The 15,546-nt window shown below is 34.3% G+C and overlaps 2 protein-coding genes across 2 annotated transcripts; one reads left to right on the top strand and one right to left on the bottom strand.

The window, feature by feature from the left end:
* The first annotated feature begins 5,741 nt into the window (after positions 1-5,741).
* Positions 5,742-7,613, top strand: LOC105161463 (uncharacterized). The gene has a single exon (XM_011079157.3). The coding sequence runs from the start codon at positions 5,875-5,877 to the stop codon at positions 7,381-7,383; it is 1,509 nt and encodes a 502-aa protein (XP_011077459.1). The 5' UTR covers positions 5,742-5,874; the 3' UTR covers positions 7,384-7,613.
* A 643-nt stretch (positions 7,614-8,256) lies between these two features.
* Positions 8,257-11,256, bottom strand: LOC105161464 (heat shock cognate 70 kDa protein 2). The gene is made up of 2 exons (XM_011079158.3): positions 10,939-11,256; positions 8,257-10,158 (listed from the first exon to the last, which is right to left on the bottom strand). Exons 1-2 carry the CDS (start codon positions 11,150-11,152, stop codon positions 8,432-8,434), a joined length of 1,941 nt encoding a protein of 646 aa, XP_011077460.1. The 5' UTR covers positions 11,153-11,256; the 3' UTR covers positions 8,257-8,431.
* Between the last annotated feature and the right edge of the window lie 4,290 nt (positions 11,257-15,546).

Genomic DNA, 15,546 nt, shown 5'->3' with positions numbered 1-15,546 from the left:
ACTAAATAAAAAATATTTTTCTTTTTTTTCAAAAAAATATATTATAATTTAAATAGTATCATAAAATTTTCATGTGTCACAAATTACACGTAGTAGTTTATGTATTAAACCCACGTGTATTTACCTGAAAAAGGGAAGTAGCAGGAAAATGCAGTGCAGTTGGGTGTGGCAGAAAACACCTGAATCTGAAGAACAGGTGATATCTGAGGATTCAAACTCCAAATCTGTATTAATAATTTAATTCCTGTTTGGTGTTCTGCTGCTTAAGTACATCCGTGTTTGCTTAAATTAAGCTGTTGGAGGGATTAAATTAATCTTCTCTTAATGAAGCTAATTAATCCTACATTAATAGATTAATCCCTTTTGTCGCCACAATTATCAATATTTTTTTGAAAACATAACGATATCTCTAAAGCAAGCATACACTATTATAATATTCAGTACGCAACACCAATAATATTTCTAAATCAATCAACGACTTAATGAAGAACAAAAAAAAAACAACATGCACATGCTATTAGAAAAGTAGATTAACACCTATATGCATAGGATTGAAACTCACCAACCTCTTAGTTATGAGACCTCAACTTCACCATCAAAGTAAGAAAAAATCAGTGCTGCAATTATTAATATTAAACATAGTTATTACAAACTATTAGGTGTTAATCCTAATAAAATAATTAAAATGACTTCATATCAATTAAGAAAAATAATTCATTAATGTTTGACAAGATGTAGTTCTATATGAGAATGGAATAATTTGAAACCCTATGTAATATGGAGTTATCCAAAGGTCTTATAAGGATTTGTTACCAAAAATTTGAAATTCAAAACTCAAATTCATCAATTCAAATATAACTTAATGGATTGATGGATCTGGAATTAGGGGTTTCCAATTTTCAATAGAATTTGTTTGGATAGTTTTAAATTCAACAAATTTCAAATTGCTCAATATTATAATTATATTTTGTTAACTATTGATGAATTTCAAATTCTTCAGGTGCACGTTGAAATTTTTGGCCCGATCATTTTTTCAAAGCCTTAAAGTACTTACTAATAGATAATTTTTCCTAGTTTTATTAATTTTAAAGTTATAATATTTTAGATTGTATTTGGATCGATGTATTTGGATTTGATTGAAGTATGCAGAGAAAGGAACTCATACTAAAAGAATTTAAAATTCATCAATATTCAATAAAATATAATTCAGATTTAGAGGTGAATAATTTAAAATCTATTAAATTTTTAAAAATATTCAAACAAATTAAAAGGGTTTATAACTAAAATTTCAAAATTCATCAATTCAAATATAAATTAATATATAAAGATGAAATTTTTTATGCGAATTATGTTAGTGTCATGATTAATCTTTTTAATCATTTTTTGAGTTTATCCATATTATATATTAAGCGTTGCTTCTAAGTATTAGTGGGGTATAAATCTATAATCTTATAATTACGAGACTTCAATTTTAGTAATTAAATTAAGTCTCATTGCCATCAAATAAATAGTTAATATGCATATCTTTTTTTAAAAATAATAATAATAATAATAATCCTAGTTAAGGTAGCACAAATTTAAAAAGTTAAAAAAATATTGATGCAAAGTAAGTGCCCTGTATTTGTTGCAGCCTTGCACGTAAGGATGTTGAGTAACATATAAGTCCTAAGGTCTTCTCTTCCTATCGAAGCGCCTCTTCATAATAAATAGCACAAAGGAACACCGATCGAGACGCAAGCAACTGTATTTGACCCCATTTGTGGCAACGAGATCGTGTGTTCATCTCAAACCCCTCGTGTTGAAACTGATAAAGTAGTCAAACATTTTATATTAATTACAGACGAGGAATTTCAGTACATTATAAGTCTCGATATTAATTTCTTCTATGCAACGATGCACCTTTTGAAAACAAAACTTTAAAATTTATATAAAATCAAAAGTTACAATAACTGAGGCAACGGAGTAACAGTCCTAATTGTTATACTCGAACTTGGAAACAACCTTAAGCTGGGCGGCTCGTCGCCTTGGATTTATGCTCACTTTTGGGATAGTATATATAGTAATAATTAAAAACACAGTGAAATTTATGATTTCTTATTTCGTAGGTTGGAAGTGTTCCCAAATCCCACGTGTAAAACAATAATTTACGATGGAATCGAAGTATTATTGCACATGTCTGAAAAAGTGCAAAACAACAAACCACGATGATTATTATTAATAAACGAGATGAGAATGCAAATTGAGTAAGCATACCAAAAGCTGATTGTATAGCGAACAAAAACACGACTTATGGATTAAAATAAGCTAATTCTTGAAGCAAATCAACCCTCCCTTGTTAATTATTATGTGGTTTAAGTTTCTAGATCAGTATTAAAGTCGTGTTTGGGTGGCAGATTTGGAAGAAAAGGGAACTCAAAATCAATTTTGTGTTCTTCTTGGAGTGTAGTTAAGGAGCACTTAAAAGCAGATCCAATAAATAAGCAGCACAAAACGCCAACCCGCTTTTCAATGAAGAGAAATCGTGAAAGGGTCTCACTTTAATTATTGCATTTTTATGTTTTATCATTTTTTCTTTTAAACTATAATTATTGGATTATTTATATTAAATTAATATAATTAAAAATGATAAAATAAATTTATATATATTAAATTTGTTGATGATATTTCATATGGATTGAATAATTAAAGCACTTAATTAATAATTGAAGTAGCTAATATGAAATCCACTATAAAAGTCTACAAAAGAGAAATTATTCAACGCTACAACGAATTTGTATGATTAGGGTTTTGGACACTTATGCTTCAATTATTTTATTATGATGCTTTATCAAGAAACACAATCTCCTCTCTTTTGATACCCTATCATCATTTATCAAACACTTGTCTTTAAATATTGTAAATCTTGACCATTCGTGTCCTAACCTAATAATTAAGGTTGAGCTATTCCCAATAGATATGAGATTATGGGTTTGAATTACATAAAATGTTTGCGTATTTATATTTGTAGAAATAATGATTAATGGCTATTGTGAAGCCGTAATTAATTTATATTTCTCACAATTTTTTTTTTACTATAAATAATTAATTATTATGAGAAATCATATTTTTTTCTAGTGTATAATTCAGAAGGTTAAAAAAACTAACTTATTAACCATTTCTAATATCAATCTGAATCTATTATAACTACAAAATTTTCCAAAAAAATAAACTAAAATATTTTAATATATTACGCGTATGTATAAAATAAAATTAAAACTTTATAATAAAATATTCCAATTGCTTTAAATATTAAGGTAAATTACAATATATTTTCCTAAAGTTCGTTGTGATTACGAATATCCCCTCATTTTTTGAAAAAATACAAATGCTCCATTAAAATTAATAGTTGTCTAACAAATACCTCCTTCTGATAGCCCATTATAAAGGAATATTTGTTAGACCGTCGTTAATTTTAAAAAGTATTTATAATTTTTTAAATTATAAGGAAGTATTTATAATTATGATAAATTTCAGAGGAGTCCATTGTAATTTATTTAAAATATTATTCTTTTTTCTATATACCTTTTTCTGTTTTTCTATTGGTTAAAAGTTGAAAAGATCACTAAAATGTGTTATTTAAAGGGGGGAAAGTTGAAAAATAGTGTGAAGAGAACTTAATTATATTGGTAGTATTCTGTATGCTTCTTCTAATCACAACCACATACATCATACATACCATATGAAAAAAATGCAATTTATTTCTTTTTCATATTACAGATAAGTAAATTATTTTTTTATGAAAAACATAATAATTTATCTGATGTATTTTTTTAAATGCAGCAATTTACCTCCATAGACAGGGAGATAAATTGCTTCAATTTAAAATACGAGGACAAATTATTTTTTTTCATAAAAGAATAATTTATTTTTTCAATATCAAAAAAATAAATTGCATTAAGCCCATACCATATTGTTAATCTTTGTGTCCATTCTTCAGACATTAACTGATGATAATTTCTTTTTCTTTTTTATTTATTATTATGGTGTTGTTGTCCAAATATTATCTTATTCATATTGACCTGTACAACATATGGCCAATGCCCACACACACACACACATTTTAATTCAAGACTCCAATTCCAACAAGTCATTGACCATTTGCTCGAACACCAATTTTTCTTCTCTTCACATTTGATATATTTTAAAAATAATAATGTAATCCCTTACATTTTTATTGAATTTCAAATTTCTCATAAGGAAAAAATGAATATTTTTTTATTAATTTACTTAATTAAAAGATAGTATTATAAAATTGGTTTCTGTTTACAGAGTATTAATATTTATTTCGAGTTAATTTTGAAAAATTACATCGTATAAAAGAAAAAGAAAAAAAACAACTCTATGGACACGGTAACAAATAATTATCAAAATTTCGATATTCCCTTCCAAATTCATGTATAAAAAAATACTATTGTTATTTTAAACACATTACTACTATTATTATTATTAAGGTAAATAAAAAAATTATTAAAATTTTAATGATGGTAAAACAAATTAGCTTAAAATATCCTATAAATTATCATTTTATTTACCTCTATTTAAAAATTATATAATTTTATTAAAATTTAAGAGAGTTGAAACTCATTATTATGTTGTGATAAGTGGGAGAGATTAATATAGTGAGAAGCAGATAAGAAGGGATGCTTCGTCGAGACCCACCTAAACAAAGTCCAAACGGCACCGTCCGTCCCCCTTTAGCCCGGCATTATTCGGTGCAGGCTTTTACCTCAAGCTCAAACTCTTAACTCACACACACCAACACCCTCTCCCTCTCCCCCTCTATAAATTACGTTTTCATTCCCATATTTACATTCCTTTATTTTCTACAACCCCTTAATAAAACTATAATTTTTATGAGTTTTTTACCTTTCCTTTTTTGTGGTTTCATGCTCTCTCTCTCCGCACAAAGCTCATATACAATACAGCACTACTACACATGTATCAGTTGACAAGAATTGTTGAGGGATAGAAGGGTAGTGGGAAAGAAGATTTGAGTGGTCTTTGAAGGGTGATAGATTGGATAATTGAGGGAAAAGAAGAAGATGAGGATTGTGAGGACCGTTGATTCTTCTGAATGCCCAAGTTTGTGTGGATTCTTGGTTGTGGAAGCTTATCCCAAAAGGTATTCTTCCAAGATCCCCTCTGATTTGGTCCTTTTCTTGGGCCTTGGCTTCATAGATTGGTAATATTGTCACAACTGGTATTTTCTATATATCCACGCAATAGAGATATAGGAATATTGGAGTTTTAGCTACAAAGTTTGTGGTTTTTTTGTTTCATATTTACTGAATAAATAGCAGGAGGGGATACAGATTTTGTGCTTCTTTCTTTTAGGAAAATTCCCATTTGCGACTTATGGATTTGATGGGTCTGATTCAATGTCTGCCACCTGCCTTTGGAGGGTTCAAGGAGATTCTTGGGTTTGGGGTAGATGTAGTCTTCATCTGACTTTTTCTTGTTTCTCTTATTTTTAGTTTAGGGTATAGATCTTATTGCTTTTAGTTTCTTTGGATTAGGTTTGCTTCTTTCTTGTTCGTGGTGTTCTTCATCATCTTTGTTCCTGTTTCTGTTTTAATAGTTTGGGGAAAACAATTGGGGTATATGAATTTTGATTTTTTCTCCTGGGGTTTGGGATTTAGCTTAATCTGTGTGAATTGTGGAAAAGTACTTTAGAGATGAATAAGTTTAGGGCTTTAATGGAGGTGGGAGTTTGCAGCTGGGATTGACATGTTGGAGTTGATTATAAAGATTGGTTCTCTCTCAAAATGGTAATTGGGGTGAAATTAACTGGCCCGACGTCGGAAATTACCCTCAGAAGAAGGGGTACTTTTTGAGATGGGAGATACTCTTCTGACTGCTCTGTCAATGGAGAATCATCACCCTTCAACCATCTTGTCCATGGATTCCAGTGCCTCATCCTCACACGAAGAAATAGACCTCGAGATGAATCGCCAAGTTATTTTGACGCGTCCACCAGATATCAATCTACCCCTTTCAGCCGAACGAAGCCCTCCTCCACAGCCTTGGAGCACGGAACATTGTGATATTCTTGATGTTGGACTGGGTACTCAAATATACGAGACAGAAAGTTTTCTTAGTGTTCCCAAGGTTGGAAGAAAATGCGCGAAAAGGATTGATAGCATCTGGGGTGCTTGGTTCTTCTTCAGCTTTTACTTTAAGCCAGTTCTAAATGAGAAATCAAAGGCAAAAATAATACGTGATAGTAATGGAGTTTCTGGGTTTGATAAATCTGACCTGCAGCTTGACACGTTCATGGTTCAACATGATATGGAGAATATGTACATGTGGGTTTTCAAGGAAAGGCCGGAGAATGCTCTCGGTAAGATGCAGCTCCGGAGTTATATGAATGGGCATTCTCGTCAAGGAGAGCGTCCCTTCCCTTTCAGCGTCGATAAAGGCTTTGTTCGTTCTCACAGAATGCAGCGGAAACATTACAGGGGACTCTCGAACCCTCAGTGTGTTCATGGAATTGAAGTGGTTCCATCCCCCAATCTTATGGGTCTGGATGAAGATGATAGAAAAAGATGGACAGAACTCACTGGGAGGGACCTGAACTTCACCATTCCACCTGAAGCTAGTGATTATAGTTCATGGAGAAATCTGCCAAACACTGAGTTTGAACTTGAAAGGCCGCCACCTCCAGTGAAGGGTAATCCACATTCCCACTCGAAGAAGTTGCTCAATGGATCTGTGCTGAATCTATCGACTCAGCTGACCAATCATAGCAATGGGGATGTGCTGGATCTATCTCCTGTCAGCAACAAAAGGAAGAAAGATTTCTTCTCACAGGGGAATGAGGATGACTGTTGTTTGGCGGTGAATGCTCCTGATCGAGTCCCTGATTTGGAAGTTCACCCAAATGAGCCACACTGGTTGAACGAATTCAATGGGGTGCTGAGGAACGTTTATGGTCCTGTTACTGCTGCCAAAACAATCTATGAAGACAATGAAGGTTATCTGATTGTAATCAGCTTGCCATTTGTAGATCTTCAGAGGGTGAAAGTTTCCTGGAGGAATACTCTCACGCACGGGATCATCAAGGTATCTTGCATAAGTACATCTGGGACACCATTTATTAAGCGACACAACAGGACTTTTAAGCTTACAGATCCGTCTCCAGAGCACTGCCCACCAGGAGAATTTGTCCGAGAGATCCCCCTCTCAACACGCATCCCTGAAGATGCTAAGATAGAAGCATATTATGATGGCCCAGGGACAGTGCTGGAGATATTGGTGCCTAAATTGCGAGAGGGACCGGAAGAACATGAAGTTCGCGTGTGTCTTCGTCCTCACCATGGGGGTAACGATCTTATGTTGACCTAAATAGACTTGGTGAAATGCAAGATGGTTGTTATGGATGGTTTTTCGTTGCTCACTGACATTTGTGCCTCACGGAATTTGCATGTGGCATTGTTGTGTTGTACTTTAGAAAAGCTCTGAAGTGCTGTGGTTTTTGGCTCCCATGCATCTCACTAGCTTTAGTTGTAACAGTTATATGTCCATGGAAACTATATTTGAATTATCAGTTGATTGGCCTCTTTCAATTTCTTTTATGCCGTGGGAATTTTATATTAGTTCATATTGATAGGGATGGATAAGTTTTTGTTTCATTCCTGTTCGAAGTCCATTAAGGTCTTGGTATGGCATATGTCTCCTGATGTAGCAATGTCGACTAAAGTGGCCATGTGATAAAGTGTGAATTTGTAAAGAGAGAGTGTCTATTCTGGGGGAGGTAAGAATCTGGGGGCACTACTTCCACAGTATACGGAGATAAGATAAAGAGAAGATAGGTGGATGGAGGCAGGCAGCCAGTTAGTGGTGGTGAGAGACGAAAATAGAAAATCACAGATAAATATAAAAATGTCCGACTTCGGTGACAGGTGCGTCTAGGGTCCAGAAACTTTTGTGAATGCATATGGGACACTCCTCATAGTGTTGTGAATAGTTAGCGTCCAATTGAGGGAGGGGATTATTATTAGCCTTTGCTCCCCATATTCTGCTATTGGGGGATTCATTCATGCTTAATAATTGAAGATCGTTATTGACAAAGGCCACGTTATCGACAATAAATATATGCATCGCTCGTTATTTCAAGCTTTTCACCCCAAATCAGCAAGTATTTTAATTTGTTAAGTAAGATGGAAGTCCCAAAAGACAAGCCGACATAAAACAGCTACTGCTTTAGCAAATCCACCATTGAGGAAATATTACTCGATTCGAATCAAATGCATAATAAAAGTAGGGCTCTTTGCAGAAGAGTACAACTGAATACTCTCTGAAAGTGTAATTCCAAAAACCAAAAATCTTCCAGCAACATTAAAAATCACAGTACTTAAAAGGATAAACCCCCACACAAGAAACACCAAAATGTTTAGTCGACCTCCTCAATCTTGGGACCAGGACCGCTAGCACCAGGAGCAGGACCATCATCATCCATGGGTGCTTCTCCACCTGCACCTTGGTACATCTTTGCAATGATAGGGTTGCAGATGCTCTCCAACTCCTTCATTTTGTCCTCAAACTCATCTGCCTCTGCAAGCTGGTTTCCATCCAACCATTGGATGCTCGACTCAATTGCATCCTCAATCTTCTTCTTATCAGCCGCAGGGAGCTTGGAGGCAATCTTTTCATCCTTGATGGTGTTCCTCATGTTGTAGGCATAGTTCTCCAATGCATTCTTCGCTTCAACCTTTTTCTTGTGTTCTTCATCCTCAGATTTGTATTTCTCTGCTTCCTGAACCATCTTCTCAATTTCTTCCTTGGAAAGTCTGCCCTTGTCATTGGTAATTGTAATCTTGTTCTTCTGGCCAGTAGTCTTGTCCTCAGCAGACACATTCAAGATACCATTGGCGTCAATGTCAAAGCACACAGTAATCTGAGGAACTCCTCTAGGAGCAGGAGGAATGCCAGAAAGCTCAAATTTTCCAAGCAAGTTGTTGTCCCTCGTCCTTGTTCTCTCACCTTCATAGACCTGAATCAACACACCAGGCTGGTTGTCCGAGTAGGTCGAGAAGACCTGCTCCTTCTTGGTAGGAATTGTAGTATTCCTGGGAATCAACACAGTCATGACACCACCGGCAGTCTCCAAACCAAGAGAGAGGGGAGTAACATCAAGAAGCAAAAGGTCCTGGACCTTCTCGTTGCCCTCACCACTCAAAATGGCAGCTTGGACAGCAGCACCATATGCAACAGCCTCATCAGGGTTAATACTCTTGCACAGCTCTTTCCCATTGAAGAAATCCTGCAACAATTGCTGAACCTTGGGAATCCTAGTGGAACCACCAACTAGGACAACATCATGGACAGTACTCTTATCCATCTTGGCATCCCTAAGACACTTCTCAACGGGTTCCATACACTTCCGGAACAAGTCCATGTTGAGCTCCTCAAACCTGGCACGAGTAATGGTGGAATAGAAATCAATACCCTCATAGAGAGAGTCAATTTCAATGGTGGTTTGGGCAGTGGACGAAAGGGTTCTTTTCGCCCGCTCACAAGCCGTCCTCAACCTTCTCAGGGCCCTGGGGTTACCACTGATGTCTTTTTTGTGCTTCCTCTTAAACTCCTGAACAAAGTGATTGACCATTCTGTTGTCAAAATCTTCGCCCCCAAGGTGAGTATCACCAGCAGTTGCCTTGACCTCAAAAATACCTTCCTCAATGGTAAGAAGAGAGACATCAAAGGTACCACCACCAAGATCAAAAATTAACACATTCTTCTCACCAACACTGGTTGCCTTCTTGTCCAGACCATAAGCAATGGCTGCAGCTGTGGGCTCATTGATTATACGCATCACATTGAGACCAGCAATCACACCAGCATCCTTGGTAGCTTGACGCTGGGAATCATTGAAGTATGCTGGGACAGTAACCACAGCATTCTTCACGGTTGCACCAAGGTATGCCTCAGCAATTTCCCTCATCTTCATCAAAACCATAGATGATATCTCCTCAGCTGCGAATTGCTTCTCTTCACCCTTATAGTTGACAACAATCATGGGCTTGTCACCAGGTCCAGGAATAACTTTGAAGGGCCACAACTTGATATCACTTTGGACGGAGGCGTCAGTAAATCTCCTTCCAATCAACCTCTTAGCATCTATAAGAGAGATAGAAAAGATTAACACTTTGTCAGTACAAGTTTAATATAGATATATATACATATATATTTAAACGCAATAACTAATAACGACAAAACATCAATAGGGAAAAACCAAAACCAATTAGCATTTAGAATACTATTAAAAATACAAGCGTCAAAGTACACATATACAGCAACCCGCGAGCAATTATCACACAAAAGTAATCAGGATTCCGTTCCACACAAGAACAAGCGAACACCTTGTTTTTATTATTGCCTACTAACACAATCAGCATCAAACTAAAATATGAATCAATTTGACGAAACGCTGCGAAAACCGAGCACCTAACCACCATACAGGCATAACTCTTTGAGTTCACCAGTTCCATACATGTATATATACATACAACAAGAAGCTAAATCTGGACTACTCAAAATAATAACATCAAGTCATACCTAGACAACCTCACTAAGGATCACCGGGACTCGCATCCATCAATACTAAAAACTAAACATCAAATAGTTATCACCGGTAAGTGACAGAAAACAAGCGTACTTAATGCATTTTGAAGACATACCGGATGAAAATGAATGGTCGGCAATTGTAGATCTGACTAGTTAAAACCAAAACAACAAGTACATGCTCGCCTAACCACCTCAAGGAAAGAGCAAGCAAAATCTAAGGTTTCACTAATAATAATCCATTAAATTACTATAGATCTAACAAATAAATCTAAAGGCAAATGACTGAAAACACATTCTGAAACAAAGAGTGCAAGTGAGGAGCACGGATCTTACCAAAAACAGTGTTGGTCGGGTTCATGGCCACCTGATTCTTGGCAGCATCGCCAATAAGCCGCTCAGTGTCGGTAAAACCAACATAAGAGGGCGTAGTCCTGTTACCCTGGTCATTGGCAATGATCTCAACGCGGTCGTGCTGCCAAACGCCGACGCACGAGTACGTCGTTCCAAGATCGATTCCGATCGCTGGACCTTCTCCTTTTCCTGCCATTCTATTGGCAGATCTAATCGGCGAGAGAGGTTCGCGTGGAGAGAAAAAGGATGGTGAATTAAAACGCTAGGAGAACTAGGGTTGAGAGAGAGGCGGAACAGAGTAGTGGACGAGAGCATTTTATAAGGGAGGTGATGCTCCAGTGCTGTCTTGGTTTTCGGGTTCCAGAATGTTCGAAAACCCTAGTTGTAAGGCAGCCGTAGGATTAGTTTCGGACGGTTGTAGATCTACTCCGTGTTTTGCGCGCAGAGAAGTTTTTGTTTGAATTGGCTCTGCTTTTTCTAACTAGCCGCCTCATTGGCTAATGCTCAGTCGCCCACCCCCACCGCCCAATCCATACCCTTTTCTCTCTCTTTTATTTATTATTATTTTTCTGTTCAATAAAATTTTTATATGTATATTAAAGAAGAATAAAAGAAAATAAATTTAATTTAAATTACAAAGACAATTCATGCGAAATTAAAAAAAGAAAAAGAAGAGCAGGTGATTGAATCAGAAAGAGCATTTAGACATATGACTTTTGTTTGAGAATGCCGCTCCATATCCAGCAACTCATGTCTTGGAGAATCAATGCATCCATTCTCTACAAATTAAGCTTGTTGCTATTGTTTCCTTTTTTTTATTTTTAATTGAAATCATCCAATAAATATATGGAGATTTGTTCCAAGTTTTTGTAGTTGGAGAGAGAAATATCGTCAATTTTCAATTTAATGCTGTTGAAATTGGGCTTGGGCCGCTCGGTTGCTTTATTTTCAATACCAAAAAACAAGAAGGTAGGACTAAATAAGGCCTAGAATTTAGGCTTCTTATAATTCTCAAATTTTGGTTCATATAAATAAACAATATGGGCTTCAGCGATTCATTTGTTGAATAAATAATGAGGATTCTACTCTGATTTGGATTGATTGCATTTTGGGTGAATAAGCCACAATGGAGGTCCAAATTAATTTATATACGGTTAATAACATTTACAACTCCTTAAAATATACTCTTTTTCCTTAGGATTTGAATAAAAATATCGATGTCATCAAAAAAATTTATATAAACTTTCAATTTTACTATTTATTTAGCATTCTGTATATTTTAAAAATAAAATACTCTACTAATCTTTTTATACTTGTAAGAGGGTAAATCTAATATGTATACAGTAATAAAATATTGATCTCAAATTATAATCATTGAATAAAAAATAGTGGTTGATAAGAAAAAACTAGCCATATTTTCAATAATTTATATGGAATGATGAATAAGACATAAAATTAGAAATGACGTTAACATTATTGATTCGAACCTTAATGAAAGATAGTATAGTTCTATTTATTTTTTTAAATATATAATTCTTCATTTAAAAAAATTAAAGTGCAGTTCACCCAAATTATACAGTATACTTGTGGGATTTCCAAAAATAAAAATAAAACAAAATGACCGTACATTCATTTATTTCCTTAGAAATTAAAAGATATTCAATCTGTGAGAATAAAAGTAAAAAATGGGTATTTATATATTCTGATTGTACAGTTTTAGGTGAACATCCGATCATCAAATTTCAAAAAGTTATTTCATCAATTGTGCGTCCGCTACGTACTCATCAGAATTTGATTCTATGCAACCTCTCAATTGCTCGTTCTTTGGCCCCGACTCGTTCGATTCATACTGAAAATCAATTTTGATGGGGCTCTAGCAGCTAGCTTAGTATCTGCAGAATGTGCATTTGGCCGAGGTAGCTTAGGCGTTGGCCGCTAGAGCTGTTGTCATGATGGAACACTAGAAAAAAAATGATTCTTGATTATACTTTTAATAGCTACGTACTAAAAATTATGATAAGTACTTTATATTGATCACAATTAAATAAAATCGATGCGAAAACATATATTTTTTATCAAGAAAAAGCTACTTGTCATCACTTTTAATGTTTTAGCCACCCTCGCACTTACTACGACCAACAAGCGTTGCACGACTGTAGCTAATGACTATTTACTACGACTATTTTATTTTTAATTATGATAATTGGCCATGATTAAATATTGTATTTTTTGTAGTGGAATGAAGTTTGATGATTTCCAACTTGACATTGAAGGCGATGGCCCGGAACATCATCAACAGCATTGACAAGACAGACTATGATTTGATTCTTACCTCTTGCTATCCTATCCTCGGATATGTTAGCCTCTTGCTACAATCTTGCAATAATATTGGCTTCTTATACGTTGGATTAAATTTTCTATATCAAATTAGGTTAGTCTTCTATTTTAATAAATATTTATATGCAATTTGTATAAAAAAAGCTTGTTTTAAATAAAGTATATCATATATATATATATATACTTGTGTTATTTAATTGAATAAAAGATACAATATAATTTGAAATAAAAAAATTCAATCTACAAACTTACGAGAAATTTTAATTCAAAGCAAATTTGATTGAGTCTAAATTAATAATATGACAAGTATACGATAAATATACTTAATGTATAATTGACATGCAATTTTAAAAAAATAATTAATTATTTATATATTATGCATGTAGACGATGAGGGGATTTGTCCTCGCAAATTAGACGGTAATACGTATTGAAATGATGAAATGGAGTCCCGAATTTAATGCGACAAAGACCAAAACGCGATTTTTATGATAGTCATAGCCAGCAAGCAGCTGGTGTGGAGTGTGGGTGCATGCATTGCTTCCAACCTATGGAAATGATGGATTCCATGCGAAGAAGGCAATCTAGGATCACCTCATGCGCTCCACATTGATCTCGACCGTTCATTTAATTAATTAATTATTGCAGGGAGTTGGTTGGCCAATTTATTTTCCTTTTCCCAAGTGAATTAATCAAGTCGGCAAACATGCCCATCATATTTTCCTAATAATTATACGTATTTTAACACATTATCATTATGTATATATTATATGAGTAATTGCATATATATATATATATATGCACACTCTTGAAGCTAGTAGAACATGCTCGATCAGTGTATTGAGCTGCAAAAATAAGTATTGTTGTTCTAAAAAACTACTAATGATCCTTCAATGATTAATTCAATGATCGGGTTAAGGCGACCAAAGATAATATAGAGTAGATGGATAGCAAAAATTATACTTGATAGCAGGAAGGTCGGTGTCTATAGAAAAGACTTAACTATAAAATTTCACGTATGCCATTGATGTCAGAATAATCTAATTGTTACAGTGAGTTCATACATTTGATGATTTAGCGAACCTTATAGGTCAGGTCGTGGAGACCTTGATTCAACAGTTGGTCTCCAGAGCTTCTCTGGAGATTTAAGGTATTTTCAGAAAAATTTGATAAGTTTTTGATAAGATTATTTCAAATATCAAATATAATTATATTGTAACTTGTTTATTCGACTTTTCAAACATAGTATACATTCTAATTAATTTCAATTCTATTTGAAATAATATTGAAAGGGACTAATTGATGTATGTAGTAATTTTCAAATATTTAATCACGTAGGTTATATAATTGTTTTGTGGTTGTCGAAAGGAACATTCTAAATAAATAGAGATATGGAACTCAAATTAATTCTTCATCCTTCACTAAACACTATTCTGAGAATAGGGGGCATAATAGATAATTTTGGTAGGTCAATCATACATATGATTAAGGAGGAACATATTAAACTTGTCAATGGCAAATGTCCCAAAATTTTACCTACAACTAGCACACGCATTAATTCCAATGGAGGTTGGTTGTTCATATCTCTAACTTCAATTATTATATTTCTCTTCAATTATACTTCTTATTGTTTTTTCTCCCAAAAATACACGAAATTAACTTAATAGTTTGAGAGACTTTTCCATAGATCGAACTCCATAATTTCCGAACTTCTTATATTCCCATTTTAGCTCGAACTCCCAATTATATAGTTTGTTATACCAAAAATTTGGGACAAAGTCTTTAACAGTGTATATAGGTGAGTGCTAACCTCAAGAATGAAGTGTAGTTTGATTCTGTCAGTTGTAAGCCTACAGAATAAATTACCATCAAAACCACACGGAAAGGCCCCGATTATAGCACTCGGATGTTTTGATGGGGTGTTTCGTAACAGAAATATGATATAAGATCGTAAGAATGTTAGGGCAGTAAAAGCTAAAGCTACGTCTACTGCATGAGGAAAAGCTATTTATAGATTTCTCCTAACTGTACACTTTCACGTTAACCACTAGTACAAAAATAAAAAAATGATCCAATTGTCACGACGAGTCCATACATTCTAAGGCTTAGGATACTCTTAAATTGATAAAATAAATTCAAAGCTTGTTTAAAAATTATAAATACTCTATAGAAAGGTGTTAATTAGTACGACCTTTATATGATATACCCCACATCACATTTCATTATACAAAAAAAATCAAGAATTTCACCTTTA

Source organism: Sesamum indicum, linkage group LG5 (genome assembly GCF_026168435.1).
Source record: "Sesamum indicum cultivar Baizhima isolate 11 linkage group LG5, ASM2616843v1, whole genome shotgun sequence".
NCBI classification, from domain to species: domain Eukaryota; kingdom Viridiplantae; phylum Streptophyta; class Magnoliopsida; order Lamiales; family Pedaliaceae; genus Sesamum; species Sesamum indicum.
This window is presented reverse-complemented; position numbering and strand designations above follow the sequence as displayed.

Coding starts and splice junctions, on each gene's coding strand:
- LOC105161463 (XM_011079157.3), top strand. CDS start 5,875: ATGGGAGATACTCTTCTGACTGCTCTGTCAATGGAGAATCATCACCCT.
- LOC105161464 (XM_011079158.3), bottom strand. CDS start 11,152: ATGGCAGGAAAAGGAGAAGGTCCAGCGATCGGAATCGATCTTGGAACG. Junction 10,159..10,938: donor CCCGACCAACACTGTTTTTG/GTAAGATCCGTG, acceptor TCTCTCTTATAG/ATGCTAAGAGGTTGATTGGA.